The sequence below is a fragment of the Vicia villosa genome, linkage group LG1 (genome assembly GCF_029867415.1).
Source record: "Vicia villosa cultivar HV-30 ecotype Madison, WI linkage group LG1, Vvil1.0, whole genome shotgun sequence".
NCBI lineage: Eukaryota > Viridiplantae > Streptophyta > Magnoliopsida > Fabales > Fabaceae > Vicia > Vicia villosa.
Window position 1 is genome coordinate 222,670,689 of NC_081180.1, and position 27,331 is coordinate 222,698,019.

Sequence of the window (27,331 nt, forward strand, 5' to 3'; positions counted from 1 at the left end):
ATATTTTTTAGACTTGCTTAGCATAGTTTAGACTTAGAATTTCTCCTTTGAACAACAATTAGATTAGAAAATAGGTTAGTTCCCCATTTCATTTCTTTTTCTCTTTTCAACACTAAAACACCTAACAAATACTCAAAATAAAATCCCTCTAAAAAATACAAAGAAAACACTTAAAAAACATTAATAAAAAAGTGAAAATCATTAAATAGGGGATGGAAGCTTGAATCTCCCTTGCTTAAGGGAATCATTCGAGTGCTTGGATCTCCCTTGCTTAAGGGAACCATCCGAGCGTAAGTTCCCAATTTCTAAAAAACACAAACCAAAGGGTAACTCGAATCTCCCTTGCTTAAGGGATCCATTCGAAACACCCAAACTCTCTTCTGTCTCTCGCCCTCGTGGCATTCTTAAGAACATGTTGAATCCATTCCATAATTAGGCGTATAAGTCTCCAAAGGTCGAGCATCGTGGAGTGCAACTTTAGCCTCTGTTCAACTAAAAAACATAAAAACATAGAAAATATTGAGCCGAACTACGGTCGCTCTGATTCCTGAAAAGGATACGTAGGCATTGGGTCGCGGGGCCTAAGCGAGCACACTTGTAAATAATTCCTTCTTTTCCCCGTATTTCTTTTGCATTCATTCGCATTTAGGTTTAGACATAGATACACCCTTTAGATAGAAACAAACATAGGTGGATACCATCGAGTACGATGGACGTGAGGGGTGCTAACACCTTCCCCTTGCGTAACCGACTCCCGTACCCTGTTCTCTGGTCGAAAGATCTTGTTCTTATTCTGAGTTAGGATTATCTGGTATTCCTTTCCCTTGATGGGATAAATATATTAGTGGCGACTCTGATCCATTTTTCGCGGTAGCGACAGCTGGCGACTCTGCTGGGGATGTTGATAGACCTGTGCTGGTCCATTCTTAGCAAGTTGATCCTAGCCTTTGTTTGTTTCTTTTATTGGGTGTTTCTTTGTTTGTTTGTTTACATCTTGTATATATGTTTGCATATCATGTTTATTTTCGCTTGCACATCATGCATCTGGACTATATTATGGGTCCCCGTGGGGGCCACATATTTTTCTACTTTGTTTTGCAGGTGGGGGGTTTTTGTGAGGTAAAAGGCCCACTACCCAGGCCAGTGACACATAGGATTAGCGTGGATGCCCATGTTGACTCCCGTAGCGCTTGCTACGATCGAGCTTGACATGGGGTACCACAACTGGGCGAGGTTATTTCATGGAACACTGTGTCTGGCACGCTTGTTGCCTCAAACACTTTGTACCCCATGGGAACTGTAGACCCTAGTGACCATTAGGGACCACCTGTCCGTGTCTAGAATTCATACCTGTGAGTTTGGGGAGGGACAGGATACTAGCCTTCATCACACTCGGATTTCCATATTGCAATCTGAAGCCGGAATTTTGAACCTATTGTATTCAGTGCTACCCAGATATCCAGAGTTGCGAGAGACATTCTGTCTCTCACCACATCACACACATGACACATCACGCTATTACCAATTACCAATCATTGAAGGAATCATGCAAATATCATATTTTGAAAATCTTAATTGAGCAGCATAAGAGAGATGTAATCATTTAGTACATTCTTAGGCTCATCAGATTTGTTTCTAACTCTATAGTTCAAACCATATGTGTGGAATGATCTTAAAGAAAGATTTTGCAAAATTTATTGTGTTCATGTTCTTACACTTATATTCTAATTTAATACCCTCAAATAGGTATTGTTTATGGAATCATTGTCGTCCATAAATAATGTCTATTCTTTATCTGCAAAAGAAGAAAAGATTAGTTATAGTTGAGGCAGAGATTTCAACAATGAAGATAATGGCAAGAATAATTCATGATATTACACTCATTGTAATAGATATGGCATCACCATTGAGTACTATACAAGATTCTCAAAATTCAAATACCATGCTTGACTCAAATCATTAAGATCCTATTGTTTTTGTTCTAACTCAGGAGAAATATGACCATGCTGTATGCTTGCCTTGAGAAACAACTTTGGTACCTTCAGCTAATCATAAAATGGTTCAAGCTTCAATCAACTCACCACATATACTCCTCATCATTATAGACTTATCATGCTAAATAAAAAATTTAACGGTTACATTTTGATATATGGGAACCAATTTCAATCTAAAGTTTATGGAAACAAATACTTTATTTACCATACTTGATGATTTTATATATTAATATATTTATTTGGAAAACTTTATTATTTTGTTATGATTTTTAATGTATCAAAATTTTAAAGTTATTTAAATTTAAATATATTTTGAAAGTTTTTCATAAAAATAATTTTTAAAGGGTCATGCTAACGAGTGCCCCAGGGGCACTGGTTAAGGATTCCAAATATAAAAAATATTCTATAAATAAATAAAATATTTTACTTTACAATGCATTGAATACAAGTAGTTTTAAGAAAACATACCTTTTATTTCTTAGAAAAGTCAATTATTTCCATTTTCATTACATTGAATACAAGTCTTTAATAAGCTAAACATGCCTTTTTAAATCCTTAACCAGTGCCCCTGGGGCACTCGTTAGCATTTCCCATTTTTAAAATATGTTTATTTTAAAAACTATGTAATTTTTTTATTATGTTAAAATATTTAATGATAAATATTCAAATTACTAAAATTCAAAAATATTCTTTTAACTTTTAAGGAAATAAGTTTAAATAATTTTTACTCTTTTTTTGAAAAATTCGCAATAAAAATAATTTATAAAAATATATATTTTTAAATTTATAAGACTGTTGCACCATATACCAGAAAAGCAAAACTTGAATATATATGCAAGTTCATATTGTTAAAGTCTTTCACAATTAAACAATGAAGTAGAGGTGAATGCTTTGTTTTCATTGGGAAGGTAATTTGAAATCTAAATATAATTGAAGTGCTAAATAAAATAAGAGATTCGGAAAAGAAAAAAAAAAGTAGCTAATGTTTCCCAATAACTAAGAAGAAGAGTGTGTCCATACTCTTAAGCAAGTTTTTAAAAACAATCCGCCACAAGTTTTTAAAAACAATCCGCCACGACGAAAACGACCACGACAAAACAGTTTTGACAAATATTGATATTGATACTGTTATTATTATTATTTTTATTGAAGAATAAATTAAGACTAATTAAAACTGCGATGATCGCAATCAATATTGCGACATACGTACCAGCAACCAAAATTGTAAAAGCCTATATGCGACCGTGACGCGGCAGCGACCGTTTTTTAAAGCTATGCTTTTCAGTGGGTTTCTTGGAGGGGAAGATACTAAATTTGGGGAGAGTATAGGACCCCTTAATGACACCATCAGCCATCAATCTATATGCAGCCTCTGTCAAATGAAGACCATCCCACGAAATATATTTAGAAGTATCATCACATGCATTCACACTTGGCATGCCACAAGTTTGATTCACACTTAGATTATATCGACCTCCCTTCCCGCAACAGGTTTTGAGACCTATAAAACCTGCATTAATATCAAGTTAAAATTTTGTGAAATTAAGTGAATCCTTCCCCATAACAATCATCATTTATATAATTGTAAATAGTATTAAACAACATTAATTTATAACTATAAAAATATAAAGGAAAATGTGTGTTCTAATAAATATTATTAAAGTATAACTTCAAACTAGAAAAATTTATGATGAGTATATGAGACTAAGATGTTAATCTGTGTTATTATATTAACAATTTTTTATAAACTAGAAAAAATTAGCATATTAAAAAAAGAAGTTAACAATAAAAATTAAATGATTAGAAAAGGAGAAAAAAATAATAAATTAAATAAGTGGTATATTTATAACTTTAAAAATATTAAATTAAAGAAGTGGTATATTTATAAATTAAAGAAGTTAAAATATTTGTTTTGGTCCTATATATCCTTAAGTTCATATTGGTCCTTTAATTATTTTCCGTGTCATCTTAGTCCTTTTTAACTTTTAAAACATTTTATTTTAGTCATTTTTATCTAATTAGAGACGGATTTGACGAACGATTTCAAATTTTTTTCATCGCTAATTAGATAAAAATGACTAAAATAAAACATTTTGAAAGTTAAGGGATCAAGGTAACACAAAAAAGAAATTAAAAAATCAATCTGAACTCAAAAATATAATTAAGAGACCAAAATAATTATTTTATCTAAAATTTATTTTAGAAGAAGAGAGGATTTGCTTACCAAATTTTGATTGATTTTGATATAATGATAATGCTGCTTTGTAATAATCAGCATATATGAGTTTAGCATGAGGATGAATTTTGCCAAGGTTGAATATCTCATATTGGAGCTTCTGGTTATAAGACTCACAAAATTCGTTTAACCATTTCAAGCAACCAAATGAGTCATATTGGTTCATATCTTTGGTTTCATAAATGGATAAATAGACTGAATTGCATCCCTTTGGAAACATCCCAGGGATTAAGAGTGTGCTTGCCCCTAGATCAATCAACTCCTGTAAAAACATAAAATATAAATTTTGTATTCTTAGAAAAAATTGAAAGTCAAATAGAATTTTTGTTTTTTTGTGTAAGCAAGATTTTAATATAAGAGAGAATTAAGGGTTCTCCAACCCGATTACACACACGGGAATAAACCCGACAAAAAAGAAAAGATTACAAACCAATTGCTACTACGATAAAAAGTACAAGGGCTCCTTGCAAAACTCGTAGAAAGAGTAATTGGGGTGTGTACTTTTCCCACAAAACGACCATTTCCAAACCAAATGCTTAATATTCCAAACGGTATTATTCACATTCCAATCTTCCTTCCGGAAACTACAACCATTCCTAATTAACCATAAACTCCAAGTGATAGCCAACCAAACTACTCCTAATTTCCTCTCCTTCACCTTTTTGCTATAAAAAAATGAGTGTCAATCCATAAAATTCGACATACACTCTTTGTCTACTCTATCCTCTTTACCAACCCAAAAAGCAATCTCACTCCAAATCTTTTTAACCACCAAACAACTAAAAAATAAATGACAACAACTTTCCTCACAATATCCACAAAAAGAACACTTTAAATCATCAAAAGGAAAAGAAATACCTCGACGCACTAACGAGTCCTTCATCGGTAGCCTATTATGAAAAAGTCTCCAACCGAAAGCCATGATCTTCATCGGGACCTCCAACTTCCACAATAACCCAAAAGCTACATCATGCCTATTGGAGGGACCGAACGGAATGCGAAGATTATCAAAAAAATTATAACAAGACGCCACCGAAAAGTCCGAATTCAAGTTATTTTCCCACACTACATTATCCTTTCCTTCTAACCAACCTCTAAACTCTTCCACCCGCCCTTTCAACGCCACCACTTCCTCCCCCAAAATAAAATCTTCCGCTCCAATATCACATAAACCAAAATCTCCCCATTTCCACTCTCCATCCTCCCAACCACCCATGGCCGCCACGGAAACTTTTTTAAGACATGAGATTTTGTATAAATTAGGGAAATCCTCTTTCAAAGTACTCCCCTCCAACCACTTGGCCTCCCAAAATGGGGTAGAAGAACCATTATGAACCGAGAATCTACAATGAGCAACAATAGGATCAAAAGAAAACGGAGGAATAGTCTTGATTAAATCTTTCCACCAAAAGGAGCATCTCGGGGAAACTTTGTTTTCCTCTCCTCCACCGCATATTTTTAAAGACAAATCTCCATAACGAACATGCAACACTTTATGCCACAATGAATTTGCCCCTTTAAAAATCCGCCATCTCCATTTGTTAAGAAGAGCCATGTTGAACAAAACGATATTTTTGACTCCTATCCCCCCTTTATTCAAAGGAAGAGTGACATTCTCCCATTTTATCCAATGAATTCTTCTTCTTTCTTCTACTCCACCCCATAAAAATTTACTTTGAATGCTATTAATCCTCTAAGCAGCCTTTCTTGGCAATTTGTAAACCGACATCAAAAAAATGGACAAGGAACTAAGAACGGACTTTAAAAGAGATATTCTTCCACCCAAATTCAAATAGCGGTTTGTCCACCCCTCCAACCGGTTCTTCAATTTAGACAAAAGAGGATACCATGTGGCTTCTTTCCTAGGATTGAACCTAATAGGAATACCGAGAAAATAGAAGTTACTATCTTCGACTTTACACGAAAGAAAATGAGAAACCGCCTCCAAAAATTAGAAATTGGAATTAATGCCAATTAACTTGCTTTTGTGATAGTTAATACCAATGCCAATTAACTTGCTTTTTCTATAATAACTTGTTAGTTGCAGATTTATTCATATTTATCTTATTGAGTTTTTTCCAATCAACAATGGCATCTAGAGCATCTCAATTACTAATTTTCCATCCAGAAAATGATTTAGTATTCCACATTCATCCAAGCAATGGTCCAAATTGTGTAACTATCACACAAAATCTCAATAGAAACAATTATGTAACTTGGAGTAGGTTCATGTGCAGAGCTCTAGGATCCAAGATCAAGTAACCAATCATTGACGGATCCATGTAACTATCATATTTTGAAGATCTTAATTGAGAAACATGGGAGAGATGTAATTATTTGGTACATTCTTGCCTCATAAGTTTTGTTTTTGGCTCTATAGCTCAAACAATAATTTTCATGAAAATTCAATAGACATGTGAAATGATCTTAAAGAAAGATTTTCCAACGTTGATTGTGTTCATGTATCAACACTTAAATTCTAATTTAATACTCTCAAATAAGGATAAAAAATTTATCTTGAGTACTTCATTGAAATGAAGACTATTTGGATGAGATAAATGCCTACCGACCAATTCCACCGTGTACTTGCTCTTTGTTGGAACAAGTTTGAATCTACAACTATCCTTGAGTTTTGATGACAACAAAGCATGATATGTATAGAAAACAACTTTGTACTCTAACTAATTTGTTAAGTGCGCAGGTCAACGAAAACAGATTTTGACTCTAAAGAAGTCAAGTATAAACGCATCAGGCTCTGTACAAAGAATATTTGAAGTCTGACCTAAGCAAAATTTGAAGATAGAAGACTATGAACTACAGACGCATTTTGAACCAAAGGAAGAAACAAAGGCACGTTTAAATGAAGTCAAGCATATGGATTATCAAGTCTATACCTCTGCAAGAATCTATTCAGATTGTCTCTGAGAAAGAATTTGGTATTTCAAGCTTGTGAAACCCCTTTGAAGCCTCAGGACTCTGAACTCTTTAGACTTTGAAGTCTTAGTCTCTCCAAGTTGTAAAGACATGCTCTGAACTCTGATTAAGCTTCAAATATCCTTTTATATGAAGCCAATGATTAGACGAATGATTGAAAGAATACTCCTGAAAATAGTACAACTTAAAAAGTGGCAAAATCAAATGTTCCCTAAAAGGACAAATATGTTTTCAAGGTTTCAAACTCTAGTATGTGGTTTCAAACTCTAGTATCTGGAAGAGGGTGAGCCTCAGAAGAAAGGAAATTCAGTGGCTTTGAAGTCCAAAGGAAAGTCTGAAAAGACTAGAGCTCTTCAAGTTGAAGAAGAAGAAGAATCTAAAGAAGATTATGACGGAGACGGCGAGGTGTCTCTACTGTCCAGAAGAGTTAACCAAATCTAGAAGCAAAGACAAAATAAGTTCATAAGCTACATGAGAACAAGTGGATGTTTTAAGTCAACCTCTAAGCAGAAGAAATTTGGAGATGACAAATAAGTTATTTGTTATAAATGCAAAAAGTCTGGCCATTACAAGAATTAGTGTCCTAAACTCGCCAACGAAAAGCCAAAGAAGAAGGTTTTGATGACAATGTGGGACGAATCTGACTCTTCAAAAGACGACTCTGAAGAAAAGAGCAAGCAAATATGGTTCTGATGGCAAGTACAGAAGCATGTAACTCTAAATCAGAATCAGATTCAGACATTGAAGAGGTATTCTCTCATTTAACTCGCTCTGGAATTGAATCATCTTTAATTGAAATTATTGAAAAGATTCAAAGACTTCAAAAAAGATACAAGAATATAAAAACAAATTCATGTAGCCGACTCTGAAGTCCATAGTGAGAAACTGAAAGAAATATATGATCTGAAATAAAAGGTTTTCATTCTTGAAAAAGAATACTCTGCCTTAAAAAGAAAGAGTATAGAACTTAAAAAAGAAATTCTTTCAGAAGTTCCTATAAACTTTGAACCTGTCATTTCCAAATATGACTTGTCTTTTCAAAAATTTCTTGCACGAAACATAGATAGAAGCATGATGGATTCCATAATCTACGGAGTAAATAGAAATTGGAGTAAAGGTATTTGTTATATTACACCAAGAAACAAAATGCTTGATCCTAAACCAATTTTTTTTTGATAAAAGCAAAATCTCTATACGCTCATTTCACTTATGGGCACACACATAATGATTATGCTGCACAAAAACCCTGGATTGAAAAAACCTCTGGGAAACCTAACAAAAAAGAACCCAGGAAGATATGGGTACCTAAAGACAAAATAGTCTATGTTACATACATCCTTAGAAGCCAAGTTAAGATACTAATCATGGTACCTGGACTATGGGTGCTCACGTCACATGATGGGAAGAAAGCATTTGTTCCGAGTTCTGAAACTTAAACATGGAGGCTTTGTAGGTTTCAGAGGCAATCAGAAGGGTAAGATAATTGGCTCTGGAAATATTGGTAATGGCTATCTCCCTTCTATTAAAAATGATCTATTATTTTAAGGATTAATGCATAATCTTTTGTCAATAAGTCAATTAAGTGATAATGGTTATGATATCATCTTTAATCAAATTCCTTGCAAGGCTGTTAGTCAAAAGGATGGCTTTGTACTCTTTAATGGCAAGAGGAAATACAACATTTACAAAATTATACTTTCAGATTTAGAAAATCAAAATGTTAAATGTCTCGTGTCTACAAACAAAGAGCAATGGATTTGGCATAGACGGTTAGGCTATGTTAGCGTGAGAAAAATCTCAAAGCTAAACAAGATGAACTTAGCTAGAGGCCTTCCAAATATGAAGTGTGCTTCAGATGCTCTTTGTGAGGCATACTAGAAAGGCAAGTTTTGAAAAACTTCTTTTAGAGCTAAAAATGTTGTTTCAACCTCTAGGCCTCTGGAGCTTTTTCACACTAATTTATTTGGGCCTGTGAAAAAAGCCTATATTCTGAAGTATGGACTAATTATCATTGATGACTATAGCAGATGGACATGGGCATATTTCTTAAAACACAAGGACGAGTCTCATTTTGTGTTTTCTGCCTTCTGCTCCCAAGTGCAAAATGAAAAAGATTTTTTAAAATTATTAAAGTTAGAAGTGATCATGGTGGGGAATTTGAAAACAAGAATTTTGAAAAAAGTTTTAATGAAAATGGCATTTCTTATGATTTCTCTTGCCCTATAATTCCTCAACATAATGGAGTTGTAGAAGGGAAAAAACGTACTCTAAAAGAAATAGCCAAAACCATGATCAATGAGACTAATATTACAAAACACTTCTAGGTAGAGGCACTAAATATTGCGCGTTATATTCAGAACATGATCTCCATAAGAACCATTCTGAACAAGACTCTCTATAAATTGTGAAAGAACATAATGCCTAACATTTCATACTTTCATACTTTTTGTTGTGTCTGTTTTATGCTTAATATAAAAGATACCCTTAACAAGTTTGATTCTAAGGCACAAAAGTGTATCATGTTAGGATACTCAAAACGCTAAAAATAATATAGAGAGTACAACATTGAAGCACAAATTATTGAGGAACCAATTCATGTTAAGTTTCATGATAAGCTTGACCCTGAAAAGTCAAAGCTAGTTCAAATTTTTTTGTAGATCTAGCGATTATATACTCAGACTCTAAAGAAAAGAATCCTAAAGTTAAAGATTATGGACATGATCAACCAGAAGTTGTTGACACCCCAACACCTCTGAAGAAGCATAGGCAAAGATCCTCACATTTAAAGGAATTGATTATGGGTGACAAAGTTGAACCTATCAGAACCATATCATCATTCACACAAGATAAAGTAACACTTATGGGTCCGATGTCTATTGTAGAACCATCTTTCATTAATGAAGCGCTTCTAGACTCTAAATGGATATTGACCATGCAAGAAGAATTGAATCAATTTCCAAAAATGACGTATGGGATCTGGTACCAAGACCAAAAGGAAAACATGTCATTGGAACCAAGTGGGTGTTCAGAAACAAGTTGAATGAGCATAGAGAAGTGGTAAGGAACAAAGCCAAACTAGTTGCTCAGGACTATAGTCAACAAGAAGGAATTGACTATATAGAGACCTTTGCACAAGTGGCCAGGTTAGAATCTATTCGTTTTTTAATCTTTTTTGTTGTAAATCATAACATCATTTTATAACAAATTGATGTTAAGAGTGCATTTTCGAATGGTTACATTACAGAGGAAGTTTATGTTCATCAACCTCCTGGTTTTAAAAATCACAAAAATCAAGATTTTGTTTATAAATAAATAAAATCTTTGTATGGTCTGGAAAAAGCTCCTAGAGCATGGTATGAAAGACTAAGAATTTTTTTTGAAAATATTTTTATTAGAGGGAAAGTTTACACAAATGTTTTTGTAAGTCATACAAAAAATGATTTTTAATTGTCCAGATTTATGTTGATGACATCATTTTTGGTTTTGCTAGTGCCATTGTTTACAAGGAATTTTCTAAGTCTATGCAAGAAGAATTTGAAATAAGTCTGATGGGAGAATTGAAGTTCTTTCAGAGGATTCAAATCAACCAAAGTTCAGAAGGAACATACATTCATCAGAGCAAGTATGCTAAAGAGCTTTTGAAAAAGTTTGACATGGCAGAATGCAAACTTGCTAAGACTCCCATGCATCCAACGTGCATTCTGGAAAAGGATGAAGGAGGTAAAAAGGTATAACAAAAATTATATAGAGGTATGATTGATTTTATCCTATAATTGACTACTTCTAGGCATGATATTTTGTTTAGTGTATGCTTATGTGCTATATTCCAATCAGATCCCAGAGAATCTCACTTAACAGTTGTTAAGCGAATTTTTAGATATCTAAAACGTACTACTAAGCTTGGCTTGATGTATATAAAATATAAAGAATAAAAGTTAGTAGAATATTATGACTCAGACTATGCTGGAAATAGACTAGAGTGAAAGAGCACCAGTGGAAGCTGTCAGTTTCTTGGTATATATCAGCATCTGGATGCAACATTTATATCCTCTAGATGAAAATTCTAGAAGAATATCAAATTAATAAGGGTGACATTCTTGTTCTTTGTGATAATACTTCTACTAGTTGCTTAGCCAAGAATCTTATTTTACACTCAAGGGAAAAACATATTGAAATCAAACACCATTTTATAAAGGAACTTTCTTCCTTCTAGACTCTAAGACAAATTAAAGGTCATGCAAAAGTTTTGTTACTCTTAAGTAAGACATATGTCCTACGTGTAATAGTCAAAATGTTAGAGCGATCTCTTGGGATTTGACATTTTCCTGGATAAAGATTCACAATCATTCTTTTCGCCCCCAATTTCATTAATGCTTGCGTATTTTCATATACTGAAATGATTTTCTCTTAAACCCTTCACATTTCATTTTTTTATTTGTTATGTTTCAATATTTCATTTGTCAATTCTCTCTCTCTCTCTCTCTCTCTCTCTCTCTCTCTCTCTCTCTCTCTCTCTCTCGTCTAAAACCCTTTAAACTTCCTCTTTTCTCTTTTCAAACCATGCGTTCTCTCTTTTATGTCCACAACATCATTTAAGTCTTTAACACTTCTCTGAAAGAAAAACTCCATCTTTATTTGTTTTACTTCTTCTCAAATGGCTTTTTCCTCTCCTCTCAAAACCTCTAAAAGCGATGATAGCAAACTGTTCAACATCAATGAAAAGGTTGTTAACTTTTAAGAGTTAATAGAACTAAGCAATGATTTCTAGAGAACTCTTACCGGTCAAAAAATGGGAAAACTATTTTGTCATACTTTATGGACCAGTATTCCATAATCTGGTTAAAGATTTCTAGCTAATGCTTTTGTTCACTTCTTGGACGAGGATAATCATGAGATAAGATATGTTGTCATGGGAACTCTTATTATCATCACTCCCTCACTTGTTGCTCAAGCTATTAATTATGAAGAAGATAGTGCTAATATTAAGAAATACAAGATCGAAAATCCTTTTTTCACCCTTTTTCTTGGACAAATATTTGGAATCAGCGGAAATATTTCTAGTGCATCAAGTCTCAAACCTCTGCCCAAGCTATGTCACCAGCTGGTTGTCACGAACTTTCTGCCAAGGGAACTAGAAATTGACTAGCTGTCTCTGGATGACAAACAATTTTTGAACCTATGTGTATCAAAGGTGAAAGTTAATCTTCCTCTTACTATTTTTAACTATACGTATTCTAAAATCATGACCTCTCGCAAGGGCAAGTTTTTCTTCATTCCTTTTGGAAAAGTTCTCTCTGAATTGTCTCAACAAGAAGAGATAGTTAAAAAGGTTCAGAAGGCGGGTCTAACTATAGCTCTTGAAACTTTATAGGGCATGAAGTTTGTAGGTCTTGAGAGCATGGAGCGGAAATGGAAGAGGAAGTTTGCTTTTGAAGTAGGACCCTCTGGGATCCAATTTTTCCCTTCTTGTCTCTAGTGTCTCCTCTCTAGGATTTGTGTTTTTTTTACATCTCTTGTACTACTTTTTCTTAATCAATGAAATTTTACTAGTTTTTCTACTTTAACTTTACTCTTTTTGATGGATGACAAATGGGGAGAAACGAATACAAGTTCTGAAGTTCTGAACTCCATAGACTTGAAGTCTCACTCTCTTCAACTTTTGAAGACAAACTCCGAACTCTGATTTAGCTTCAATTATCCTTTTATATGAAGCCAGTGACTAGAAGAATGATTGCAAAAATATTCCTGAAAATTGAACAACTTTAAAAGCGGAAAATTCGAATGTTCCATAAAAGGACAAATATGCTGATATCTTTTCCATCACCTTGAAATTCAAGAAATGATTTGTACTATCATACCGACGATAATTCCACTCATCCCATCCTCACACCTTGTTGCAAACGTGTTCATAACAGCTATGATTATTAAGGATTTTCCTATTCCACCCTCCAACAGATCTATTCACCATCTATATAAAGAGGTCTTGAAAATTTATAAATAAGAATGTGAAGTTTGAAAAGAAAGAAAATCATAAGCGTGAAAACAAGAGAAAATTAAAGAGGAAAAGCAAGAAATATCTTTGAGAGAGAAAACCTTCTTCACTAAATTTTGAAATTTTCATTGTATATTTTACAAAGTGTAAAGGTTTGTGTTTCATTATGTGTATAAGCTTTTTAAGAAGCAAATTTGTAAACACAAATCCTTGTTGTAATTCTGATTTAATTCCTTGAGAAACTAGGGTATAATCAGGATTCTCAAGAAGTCTTTGACAGGTTGTCATTGAGGTTTTAATCAAGTTTTTATTAGTGGATTAAGACCTTATCAAGAAGGAAAAATTACCTTGGCGGGTGGAATGGAGGTAGCTTCGTTAACATCGAACCAGGATAAAATTTCTTGTGTCTTTATTCTTGTCATAAGTTTTGTTGTTTATGATCTTATGTGGGAAATAGTTTTAATCTTGAAACCCAATTCAAATCCTCCCCCTCTTTTATTGTGTTTCTTTGAACCTTCCCTCTCAACTTTTCACGTGTTAAGCAATGATATCTATAAGAAACTAATTTTTTTAGGACCAAGTAATTCAGTTTCTAACTAGTATGAATGAGCAATTTTCGGTTGTAAAGAGTTGGATATTTTTTATGGAATCATTATCGTTCATAAATAAAGTTTATTATTTAGTTGCACAAGAATAAAGCAATACTTCTCCTACACATGTAATTTATGGATTCAATATTCTAGAAATTTATTATGATGAAAATATGAATTATGGTCTAGATAGCGCTTTCAATAAAAAAGGTAATGGCAAGAATAATTCAAGATATTGCACTCATTGTAATAGATATAGCCACATGATTGAGTTTTATTATAAAAAAATGGTCATCCTTAAGTAGTAAACAGACCTAAATAATATTCTAATGCATCTAGTAGTACTATACAAGATTCTCAAGTTAACTACAATGCTTGACACAAGTAATCAAGATCCTATTGTTCTTGTTCTAACTCGGGAGAAATGTGACTATTTTGTATGTATGTTTTAACAAGTATATTGGTACCTTAAGCTAATCATAAATTAGTTCAAGCTCTAATCAACTCACCACACATACCTCTCATCATTTTGGTCTTTCAAAGAATGGGAAAACTTCATGAGGTATTGTAAGTGTTATGGACTTGTCAAAGGCCTAATCGACCAAAGCCCAATCTATTAAAACTCCAATCTACTGAACCTAACATATAAAATTAATTTACACAAAGAGAAGGTATAAAATCTTTGATCTCCAACTTCACTATACTCTTCTTGAATCTCGATTTGACTTGGGCGTTGGATTTTTAACCATGTAGGTCTATTTTGCGTCGTTGTAAAGGAGATTAGAGCCACCATTTAAGACCAAGATCATCATTATCTCTTCATTTCTACTTCCTTCGTGAAGTTGAAACAATAATTGATAATTCCTGAACGGAACAATGACACCGTCTATGGGAAACAACTTTTGATTCCTATAATTTCCACGATTTCATATCTAGTTTCTAATTTTCCAGTTTGAGACCACCATAGATCATCGATTCAAAAGACAATCGGATCATAATTCTTCCATTTTCAACAAATCTATTATCATCTTTCAGTTAACTTTCGTCTTCATCATTCATAGCCTCTCTAGATCTCAGAATAAAGGAACACTTAAAAGTGAACACTGAGATCCACCTTGGTCGATTTGGTTAATCACCATTTTCTATTATGGTTTATCGAATCTCAGATATCCGTTCTAACAAGAACTCCACCAAGGAGCAGAAGAAAGGATATTGGATCCAGGTTTAGGTTTGAGTTAACACATTTATGCGCTTCCGATATGACTTAAACACACTTCGGGTCGAACTACGTATCTGATATAGACTTAACACATTTCTACGATTCTGATATCACTCAAATCATACCTCGTATTTGAGGCCTATTAAACGCACTTTTGTATAAATGACTCACCCCCTATAAACCTATCCAGTTCAAGGGCGTAGACGGTGGAGCCTGGAGACGCCCACCTCAATCCGAGCCAAGCCTCAAGGACGGGGATTCTACCCTTGGCTAGGGAATAGTCCATTGTGGCCTAGAGCTCAATTCAAAATACGATTACATGATCTCAACTTCAATGATCACAGGCATCGCCTAGAAAGCGCAAAAAAATCGCCAAGTGCGATATATATATATATATATATATATATATATATATATATATATATATATATATATATATATATATACTCAAGGCAATACACTATTACGAGTAACACTAGATAAAGCGGGAAAATATAACAACTAAAAATGGTAGCCGACATCATTTAATGCATTGAGTTGCAAAAGAATAAATAAATTCCCAGGGGAATATATGTCGCTTCATCCATATCAAATGCAATGTTTTCTTTATAAAGCAAAGTTGTAAAGGAGTTCACGCCCATTACAAATATTCCATCACCTTGGATGAAGACTAGTTGTCTGGCCTAAATTTTAAAGTGAATAAAGATTTTAAAGGATAAGCCTCGTAGTTACAATAATTCGTAAACGGCGGCAATATTGATAAAGAAAAGGTCAGCACAAGGCCCAAAAATCAAACCATGCTCAAGACATTAAGGTAAATTATTCCATTAAATATCAAAATTATTATGCTCAAGGCACAAAAACTAGGAAAAAATTGCAAGAAATAAACAATACAAAGAAAAGGGAAAAACAAGCCAAAGCATTTGAAGTTGAGGCATCGGGACCACCTCCCTGACTCACCCCAGAAGCGGACTTGAATGGATCCAACACCTCATTAGAAGTTATTGCATCAGGAAAAACTTCCTTGCATGCTCAAGAACTCGCGCTCGGACCCTGAGAACGGCCAGCATAGTCTTTTGAAGGGAATCATGGAGCACTTGTCTCATACCACTCACTTTCTTTAGGAGTTATTACACTCAAGATAGAGAGAGTATCGATTCGCCTCTTCTTCGCCTCAATAGGGGACACCTTATCAGGGCTGAAACCTTCCTCATAGTCAAGCCCCTAAAACCATATTGCATTTCCTCCTTCGAGAAAGAGAACCCGGTAGGGTACAATAGGAGTAAGTAGACCTGTTAAAGTGAAGTTTGGACTAATATTTAAATTTTAAAATCGGAAGAAGTGAGGAGACTCAATGGGGAGATAGAATAAAATTGAGTGAGCTATACAGGAGATGGATTTCACCAATAAAAACCATCCCATTAAATCACCCCGATTGAGAGTGAATGGGTCAAACCACTAGTAAGCCTATTGAAAGTAAACGAGCAACCGATACGCCTCAGAAGGAAAAGATCAAAGAGTAAATTTACATAAGGCTTATAGGACTGATGCTCATCACATATTTAGAAGACCCTTATGTACGCCCAAGATGTCGGATGAAGCCAAGAAGTAACAACTTTAAATGTTTTAGGGCGACTAACTCAAACTCAAAAAAACATAGTCTGATCCCTACTCTTGTGAACAAGCACTCATATAACAAAAATATAAAGTCATCTAAAGAACTACATGAAAGCCTCCTCTTTTAACAAGATAGAAGGATGATGAAAGCCTCAACATGATTTATTTTTCCGTCAACATTTGATATAAGGGTGTCTAAAGACCCAAAAGAAGATTTATATTCCCCTAACGAAATGTTAGACATCCCTTATGTCCCAGAGTCGACATATATCGACATGATTTTCGACCTTGCGTAGCCACTATTAGTGAAGAGATAAGAGGAACCATGGGAAGACCCATATGAAGTTTCCAATTCATAATCACTCACTAAATTTACGGTGTTATCACTCATCCACACTAAAAGAAGGAAATGACGACGAAAAAGCTCGAGTTTAAAGGGTACCTTGTTAAATTAGGTTGCTGAAGTAGAAGGAATGATAAGGAAAAAGCTTTACGCAAAGATTATGAATCACTTATTATGGTGTTCTTGAAAAAAAGGAATGAAAATGTTTCTCTAAAAGAGTAACTGAAACTTGAAAGCTAAAATATTGTGAAAAACTTCCAAATATACAACTCATTATATTTATAAGCAGCATGAGCTAAAAGATCAAGACAAACCATAAACAGAGACTACAAGATCAACAACTATGTTTCCACTCATGGAACTGCGCTAAACTCAATGCACTCAAGCACCCTATGAGTTGCGCCACACCCTAGCTGGTCACGTCACCACATGTTCTAGGAATGGATGACGAACCGTTTAATCAATGGGACCGTATTAAATGTGCTTGTTCCTTATTAATTTTCAAAACTGATCCCAATTGTTTCAGTTCTATTCACACCAGAGTACCACACAAAGGCCAATCAATGATACTTAACGCTTACCCTGACTCTTTCAGTGCCCCACTAAGCCTTAGGGGAAATTATCTTGGACCGACCAAAGGCCTAATCGTCCAAGACCCAAACCATCAAACTCCTACTCTACTTGATCTAACATATAAAAGTAGTGCACACACTATGAGAACGTACAAAATCTCTTATCTCTAATTTCACTATACTCATCTTAAATCTTGAGCTGAGTTGGACATAGGAGTGCTAACCATGCAAGTACACCCCACTCCACCGTAAAGGAGATCGGAGCCACCATTGAAGATCACCACCACGATCATCTCATTATTTGTGGTTCCTTCATGAAACTGAAAGAATCGTTTCTAACTCTCAATCCTTGGGGGAAATTCAAAAAACATGATAGGGTGGCTAGGAATCATCTACACGTCTTAAATATATGTAGGGACCTCTTATATCAATATAAACTACTAAAACATTATTGTCGTATGCTCTAAATCATGTTGTTTTTCTAATAAATAGAATTACAACACAAATACTTCAAAAAAATCTCCTTATACCCTCTTAATTAAAAAATAACCTAACCTAAATTATTTAAGAATTGTGGATCCTTGCTTTATGCATCTACCCTTCAATCACACCAAACAAAATTAGAAGGCAGAGATAGAAAAGTTGTTTTCTTGAGCTACAAGGTGGTTTTCAAAGGATGTTTCCTTTTTTACCTTCACTCTAAGGAGGTTTTCATATCTAGACGCGCATATATTCATAAGCATAACCACACACTTAGGACGTATTCAACCAGCAATTAAAACATATACCTAACACATGACTCATCTTATCCAAACACACATAACTCATATCAACCAATTACACAAATTCCTGGACATATACCACAAAATACCATACATGAACAACACTTTAATACTTCTCAATCCTTATAAACACAAAATTCCAACATTTATCCTGAACCTACCATTATTGAACATGGTGATCATACACTTATCATTGCTGATCTACCTGCTACAATTAAATAGTCCAACCATGACACTACTGGACAATTAAATCCAATCCCTACCATTAAAAAATCAACAAGTAACAAACATCCTCCACCATATCTCAAATACCACATCTCCAATTCATTTACGGATATACTATATCTACCATCCTCGAGTACTAATTATTCTCTTTCAAATTATACGTCTTATTCAAATTTGTCTCCTTCATAGAATCATTTTTTCATGTCCATCAACCCACTTCATGAACCAATGAAATATGTTAAGGCAAACAAGTTTAAGTGTTGTAACCAAGCAATGTAAGCTAAGTTATCGGCTCTTAAAAGAACATGTACATGGGGATTTTTTGACTCACCACCCAACATTAAACCAATTGGTTGAACATTGATATACAAATCAAAGTTTATGTTGATGACTCACTAGAAATATTCGAATCCTAATTAGTGGAAAAGAGCTAAAACCATATTTAGGGGATAGACTACTTTTCCACATACTCACCAGTGGAAAAATGACCAAAGTCAGACTTGTGATTGCTCTAACAGCCATCGATCATTTGTTCATCCATCTATTGGGTGTAAAAAAGTGTCTTTTTACATAGAGGATATGCAAGAAGATTTTTGCATGACCATTCAACCAAGCATTGTTCCCTTTAAACTTAATAAAGAGTGTAATATCAACAAATCATTATATGGCCTTAAGCATGCTAGAAAAAATGTTATTAAAAGCTCACATCATTACTCCTTGTACATAAATTTTGTCAAGCTAACTCTAACAATTCCTTGTCTTTTTACATAGAGGATTTGCAAGAGGATTTTTGCATGACCATTCAACTAAGCATTGTTCCCTTTCATTTTTCTTTTAGTTTATATTATAATATCATATTTGCATGAAATTCCTTGGGTGAGTTTGAAAACATCAAACTAGTTCTCCATCACATTTTCCAAATCAAGAATCTAGGCTAGTTGAAATATTTCTTAGGTCTCGGAGTGGCTCATCCTAAACAGGGAATCACTCCATGTTAAAGAAAATATTACCTATATTTGATATCAGGTGCAATATTACTTGGATCAAACCCAATAAAAACTCTTTCATAACCAACCAAAAAATTACTGAATAAAACAAGCCCTGCATTTACATACATTTTTGCATATAGGTGCCTCATTGAAAGACTACTCTGACTAACAACCACAAGACCCGAACTCACATTCATAACACAATAGTTATGCTAATTCCTTACAAATACCACCATCAAACATTAAAAAGTTGCCACTAGAACACTAAGATATCTATAATGATGTCCTTCTCGAGGCTTCTTTTTTCCAAGAGATTCACCACTACAAATTATTGGATTCCTAGGTTGTGCAGAAACAGGAAGGTCCATATCAGGACAATGTTTCTTCCTTCGCAAAGTCACTAATTTCATGGAACACAAAGAAATAAATAATTGTTTCTAGATCATCATTTGAGGCTAATTATTGAGTTATTTCTGCATCAACTTGTGAAATACAATGGCTACTTTATCTCTTTCAAAATATCCAACTTTCTTGCTCCAAACCATAAATCCTTTATTGTTACAAACTCAACATCATTTGCATTACATCCAATCCCTTTAATGAAACAACAAAATTTTAGAGGTTGATTGCCATATTTTCTGAGAGAAATTGAAGGCTGGTGTGTTTAAACTTTTTATGTCCCTTCAAACGACCAACTAGCATATTTATTCACAAAATCAATTCTAGTGCAACCATTCCATATTCTATTATCTAAGTTGGAGATTATCAACACTCATCCTCCAACTTGTGGGGGATATTTCATAATTTCAATAATAGTTTGTACTTAGCCTCTATTCATGTATTCATAAGTTATTTATAAGTATAATCACTAACTTGTTAGTTAAGTAGTTTGGAAGTTAAAGTTAGTTATGGTTATTGAGAGGCTATTCTTGTTTACTTAGGTTGCAACATAGTTAACATAGACACTATAACTTGTTACATAAGCTGCAATGTACATTCGTTTTAAATTAATGAAGAACTTAACTTTTCTCATATCCTTAATCATACAAGACAATAATAGCATTTGAAAAAGAAATATCTTACTTTGATTGATGAAACTATTGATTTTATTATATGTGGTATGTATTCTTTAACCTCTTCTATGCTCCTTCGTTTAAATAAGGGATAATTGAAGTCGTTTCCTCCAATCTCTCCCACAAGAAACAATGAGTTTTTAAGAACTTCATGGCAACCTACAAAATTGGAGTTTAATACAACAATTTAACTAAAGTAACTTAATTATTGTGTTGATTCATATTTTTCTGTTGATTGTTAAGATGATTTTGAACGCGTAAGCTAGCATAATTTTATTTTGATTAAAATAAATTTAGGCTTAGGTTTGTATATAATGTCAAAGTTAAGAAGTTTAATAACATGGATGTAAAGTTTGACATGACCATAAGACAAAAATGTGTTTGGTTGTTTACTAGCGGCACATGATCAAGATTTTCTCCTTGTTATTCCTATTGATGTACTAGGCCAACATATTCCTCAATAGAGTATTGTAATATCATTAAATATCACCTTATGGTTCCCTTACTTCCTATTGATGAGGTTTTCCATGTTTTCCGCTAGGCTTGCTTAGATACATTTAGGGAAAACATGGTTTATTGTAGGGAGCTTCCAAGCTTCAAATACTAACATGACTTTGTTAGGGGTGTATTTTTTTTATATATTTCAGCGGGTTGGAGTATCTCTGAAGAAAGAGGCGCATATAAATTTTTTCACTAACCAATAATAGTTGAGATCAACACTTGAGCCAACATGAGAAAGTATGTTTCAACAATAAACATGCTTTCATATCATTTGCCTTTGACACTTTTGATTTTCTAGAACTAGAGGAAATGGATATTTTATAGAGAGTTTGAAGTCTCACGCATAACAATGTTGGGTCTCCTAGGCCAATGAATGTAGTTTTAAGAGTGTACTTGTTAAAAATTACAATACTGAACAATCCCTTATTGTGTAGGGTTATTTGAGGGTTTAGAATATATGGTTGTGTTTAAGGGTAGCTCTTGTACACTTGTGAGAAGCTTTGTATCTAGTTTTATCGTAAAAGATTAGAGTCCACTTTTCCTTCCCCCATTAGGGTATATATAGGGGATTCCTTTAGAGAGGATCAAAGGCTTAGAGGAGCAGTTCCTCTTCTTTTGGATGAAGGAAGTGGAATGGGAAGATTGAACTCTGGTTTTCCGATTAACGAGAGGTAGTTATTACCCATCCATTGATGAATCTATGCACTTCACGTATCCCTTTAGTTGAATTAGTACGGAGAACGACTAGACTGGGGAGATTAAGCCTAAGCCCAATATGATGACTAGGTGTGGGCGCCTAGAGTAAGTATTTGTTTAGGAAGCCTACATCATACTCGTATGCTGATTCCCCAATATTGAAGTAATTGCCTTGCCTTGTGTCCCTTGAAATAGTCCTCCTATGGGCTACTAAAATTACCATAGTCTACAATCCTTCAAGAACGAGGTCTTGAAAAGGGCAAAGTGATTAAGGAATACGGCTCCAGCCTCTACCATGGGGCCTTAGAAAGTTCTTCCACTAGGCGTCTGGTATGATTTTCTCAAATAGAATTTGGGCGACTCCCACAAGCTAATCTTGGGGTGAGTCCCTCAATATCGAGGGGTCCCTTAAGCTAAGTTTGGACGAGTTCTTGAAGCCAATATTGGACCGAGTCTTTCAAGCTAAACTTAGAGCAAGTCTCTCAAGCATCATCGATAGTGGCAAGTGCATCATTAAATGCTTTCAGTTATGGGGTTGGCTTTGGAAGGCAAAACAACTTAGGACCCTGCACACTTCAAAGACTTAGTGAGACTCAAGCAACTGTTGGTGTGCCTAAGGGAATTCATCATTACATATTTGACCTAGCCTTTTGGATCTATAAAAGGACAATTTATGTCATTTTCAAAACATATTATCACACATTCTCTTCTTAGAGAAAAGCGACCATCTTCTCCAAACTTAAACTCTCATATCTGCTCGTCGAAATTTGGCGGATCAACTTCTTTACAAGGTCTATATAGATAGTGATCGATAATCGTGGAAGATTCCTATACCACCTCATTGCAGCGTCCTTGAATGTGTTAAAGAATAGTTTTCACTCTAAAGAGTTTGAGGCTCTGATGATCTATATCTGCATGTTAATGGATGGGGCATGCTCCTAGGGATCGCTTCTAACGTCAAATTTTACGAGTGAAGGCGGCTTGAAGCTTTCTATACGGGGGCCGAGAATCTCGTCAGAAAGAGGTTAGGGATCTAAAAAATTTATCTCCTCAATGGGATTTGTCTCTTGTTGGTGCTGGTGGAAATTAAGGAAATTATCCTCCGAAGTCTAGTTGTGGCGATGTAAGTGGTCAATAGTGGCACAAATCTTTTCTATGGCCTCATGATCACTGTTGGAGATTTTGTTGGCTAACATCGTTGCTTACCTATTCACCATATTGGAGTGGATTGAGGAGGCGGGCAGTGAGTTGATCATCGATTACAAAGGTGAGCCATATCATTTTTACAAAGGACCCACGGTGGATGCAAATTGTATTTTCTAAAATGTACAATGATGGACAACCCCTTGTTGTATAAGGATGTCTGAAGGTTTAAGGTATTTGCCTATGTTTAGGAATAAATCATGTAGGGTTGTAAGATACTCTGTATTTGGTTTTGTAATGAGAGATTGGAGACCCTTTTTTATCACTTCCCTCTCTTGGGGTATATTTAGGGGATACCTTAGATCTGGATTAGAGGCCAAGAGAACTGATCCCTCTTTTTTCGGATGAAGGCATGGGGTATGAAGATAGAGCTCTTTCCTATTATCGTTAAGAGGCAAATATTATCCCTTCCTTGACTGAATCTATGCACACCATGCAACCCCTCTATTGAATTTATAGGTAATGCTACTAGGATGAAGCACATGGCCAATACGACGACGAAGTTACACCTAGGGTCAGTATTTGCTTGGACAGCCTGCAACACACTCATTGGGCACTCGTCCAATTTTGATGTAATTATCTTGGGTTGGATTGTGTCCATAGAAATATTCCTCTCAAAACCTAGTAAAATATTCAAAGAGGATTGATTTTGCTATTCAAAAATAAATAATGATTCAACTTGTTATGTGTTAGCCTTTTATATAATAATCTTTATATCAAGTGGGAATTAAATCTTTAGATCGATTTAAGGAGCATTTCGAATACACTTATTTTAAATTAATTTTATCTTGTTTTAGAAATATCCCTAAGATGAATTAGAAAACAACTTTGTATAGCTCATACCCACATGATCATATGTGTATTGAGAAATGGTGAAAAATACAATGGAAAACTTACTTTCTGAAGAATTGCAAAGAGTAGAGAGAAGGTCCTTGAACCAATTCAACTGAATCGATAATGAATAACTGTGAGGATGATCATAAGCACCTCTCTCTTTAAAGAAACTATCGTCTAACGCTGTTGCTCCCACAACCGCAAAATTCGCTCCTTCCTTTGCTGGATTATTTTTCAATACACCATTCTTAATTTCCAAATACGGTTTCACCATTGGAATCCCCAATGACTCCGCTGCAAATGGAAACAATGGTTAACTATGCAACAGAAAGTGACACACACATAAACAAGCATGCATGCATGCATGCATGGATGCATACCTATGAAATCAATGATGAGGCGTCCATCGGAACAACGACCAGTTGGATGATGAAAGTATGTTTGGCCGTAGGGAGGTGGGGAGCATATATTGGTAGAGGAGATCAGTTTCCTGTTGCCGGTGTCGGTGACGGAATCACCGAAGCTGAAGATGGAAGAATAAGAGGGACATGTCGCCATGACTAACGTTGTTGAAGCCATGATCATAAGAAATAGCAATAATAACTTCATTGTGCTTCTTCGTTGTTTAGAACCAGTTCCTATGAGAAATGTGAAAGAACATTACCGTATACTTCATCTCTTCATTTCATTTGTATTATAATAAGCAAATGATTCATGGACATCCCTATTTTGTGCATAAACTCTCTATTAATACCCACTCATTCTCTTTCTTAAAGCAAAAACACACTGAATTAAAATAAAACAGTGACTCTCTCGTTTTAAGGCTTGTAGGATGTTAAAGAGTATACTATTAAAAAAGGATGTTAAAGAGTATGGAAATAAAGAGTGTATGCATGAGTAAATGATATTCTTACACCATATTTATACACAAATACTTACACCAAACACTGTTCACCGTATTTATACGGTGAACAATATTTTTTAAAATAAAATAATAATATTTATAATTTTTTTTAAATAACGAACAACATTGTTCATGTACGGACGTGCATTAACCAACTTCATTATTGCATTAACCAAGTTGTTACACTGCATTAACCAAGTTTAATGACTGCTAAAAAATATTTTTAATACTTGAATGTTGCATTAGCCAACTTCATTATTGCATTACCCAAGTTTTTACACTACATTAACCAAGTATGGTGACTGCTAAAAATTATTTTTAATACATGGATGTTGCATTAACCAACTTCATTAATGCATTAACCAAGTTTTTACAGTGCATTAACCAAATTTGAGTAATGCTATTCTTACACCCATGAACAGTACTTTACAGTAGTCACCAAATTTGGTTAATGCAGTGCAAAAACCTGATCAATGCAGTAATGAAGTTGGTTAATGCAATATCCAGGTATTAAAAATAATGTTTAGCAATCATCAAACTTGGTTAATGGTGTGTAAAAACTTGGTTAATGCATTAATGAAGTTGGTTAATGCATGTCCGTACATGAACAATGTTTTTCCGTAATTTTAAAAATAAAAAATATTTTTTATAAATATTATTATTTTATTTTTAAAAACATTGTTCACCGTATAAATACGGTGAACAATGTTTGATGTATGTATTGGTGTATAAATATAGTGTAAGAATAGCATTACTCTATGCATAAAGAGTGACATTACATAGCATTGGCCAACATATAATTAGCATAAAGCGAAAATAACATTGAAATTTTTTACAACAAAATTAATAATAATAAATATATTTTATAACTAAATAAAATAATGATAAAAAGGTTTCAAAATAAAAAGTATATTGTAATTACTATGAGGAGTACAATAGTGTAGACCATGCCGACGATGTATCTTACGAGAATATTTTTGTTTATTGATAGGTGAAAATTGTGATCCTTTTTCTCTATTGTTGAATTTTATATTTATATCTCTGACCACTTAAGGAAAGACCGATTTCTTTGTCTACAAGTTTGACCACGTGTAATTTGCTTTGATCCCAAAGAGAAAGTAGTGGGTGAGTCATCCCTTCAATGTAATATATGTGGTTATTCATTCAACTTTGACCAAGAAAGTTCTCTTAATTGTTGGAGCATGTCTAGTGAGTCATGTTTAACATGTCAATGGTCATGCCCCGCCTTTGACATGTTAACAACCCCATCTCTTTTTTGTACTTTTAGTCTCACTTATGATAGATTGGAATAATGGACCGAATTCGTTGATAATTGTTAAGTTTGGGTTATAACATAATGGTCCACAATCCCTAAAACATGAGGTTTGTATAAGGGGGAATATTTTAAGTAAGAATATAACGGTCTAAAGTCCCTCAAATACAACACCTCCAAAGGAAAAATGGTAAAGCAAGAGACAAGATGCTTCATAGTCTTTTAGGCATAAGGCTTGAATGTGGGCGAAGTGTGTATGGGGGCGGGGATGATAGTCTAGAGTCCCTCAAGCGGAAGACCTGCAAGGAATGAAGTGTTTGAGGGAAGGAATAAGATAGTCTATAATCCTCAAACATGTGGCCTACAAATGGCGAAGTGTCTTAGAGCAGGGATATGATACTCCATAAACACAAGGCGTGCAAAGGGAGAATTGGTAGAAATATAGAGAAAAATGCTTAATAATTCGTCTCTAACCTAGTCTTTAAGTCATGTATATATAGCCCATTAACCTAGTTAATTGCTCGTGATATCAGGGTTATAATCTCTGAGTGGTGTGTATGACCACTTTTGATTTTCGCATGATGTAGTTTAAAGAAACACATCATTCTTTGAGGTAAACATCTCAACCACTCTCACCTGACCTCGTTCAACTAAGCAATATGGTGGACAACTTACCACCGAAGATGTAGCATGGAGAATTTTCCTTTAGGACTCGACGCGTATGTTCCACGTTTATATCTACCAGACTATGTTAATGAATTTTGGTTAGTTCTAATTTCTTTCTGTAATACGGTGAACTGACTTTATATCGAAATGTTGCGGATAGCAAGAGTCGCCACCGACTTTTATTTTATCCAATTAAGAAAGGCTAAAAGAACAGAAAAAGAACTTTTGAAAAGATTTGAGTTTGGGGGGTAAGTTATACAAAGGGAAGGTGTAAGGCATCCTTTGTATCCATGGTTATCCATGGGCTCTTAATTGCTTAGCTCGCTTTTGTATTGTTTGAAATGTTTGAAAATGAGGTGTGAAAAGTAAAAACTTTGAAGAAGAACTTTAGCTTGTAAATAAGCATAGTCTGTTGAAAAGTATTTGAAAATTAGTGGAAAAAGAGTTTGAATTTGATTTTGAAAATAGAGCAAGCAATTAATAGCAACTACCCTAAGTTTAAAAACGTTCTTTTAGCTTTTCGGGTGAAAGGATCTATCCATGCCATGAGAGGGTAGGAAGTCTTTCAAACAATTGGATTTGAAGGGTCATCGAGAAATCGTTCGCCATAAGACTGTCCCTTGCCATAAAGAGGGCATGTAGTCTAAGGGAAGGATATAATAGTCATTTTATCTGTTTAGGCATCATG

The 27,331-nt window shown here is 34.4% G+C and overlaps 1 protein-coding gene across 1 annotated transcript; it reads right to left on the reverse strand.

Moving 5' to 3' along the window:
* Positions 1-3,209: 3,209 nt before the first annotated feature.
* Positions 3,210-24,442, reverse strand: LOC131622997 (GDSL esterase/lipase At1g28610-like; the record flags this gene model as incomplete). The annotated part of the gene is made up of 5 exons (XM_058894001.1): positions 3,210-3,504; positions 4,219-4,492; positions 20,577-20,725; positions 23,864-24,094; positions 24,181-24,442. Coding segments are annotated over 5 exons (1,194 nt in total), but the record flags the coding sequence as incomplete, so codon positions are not given.
* Positions 24,443-27,331: the final 2,889 nt, after the last annotated feature.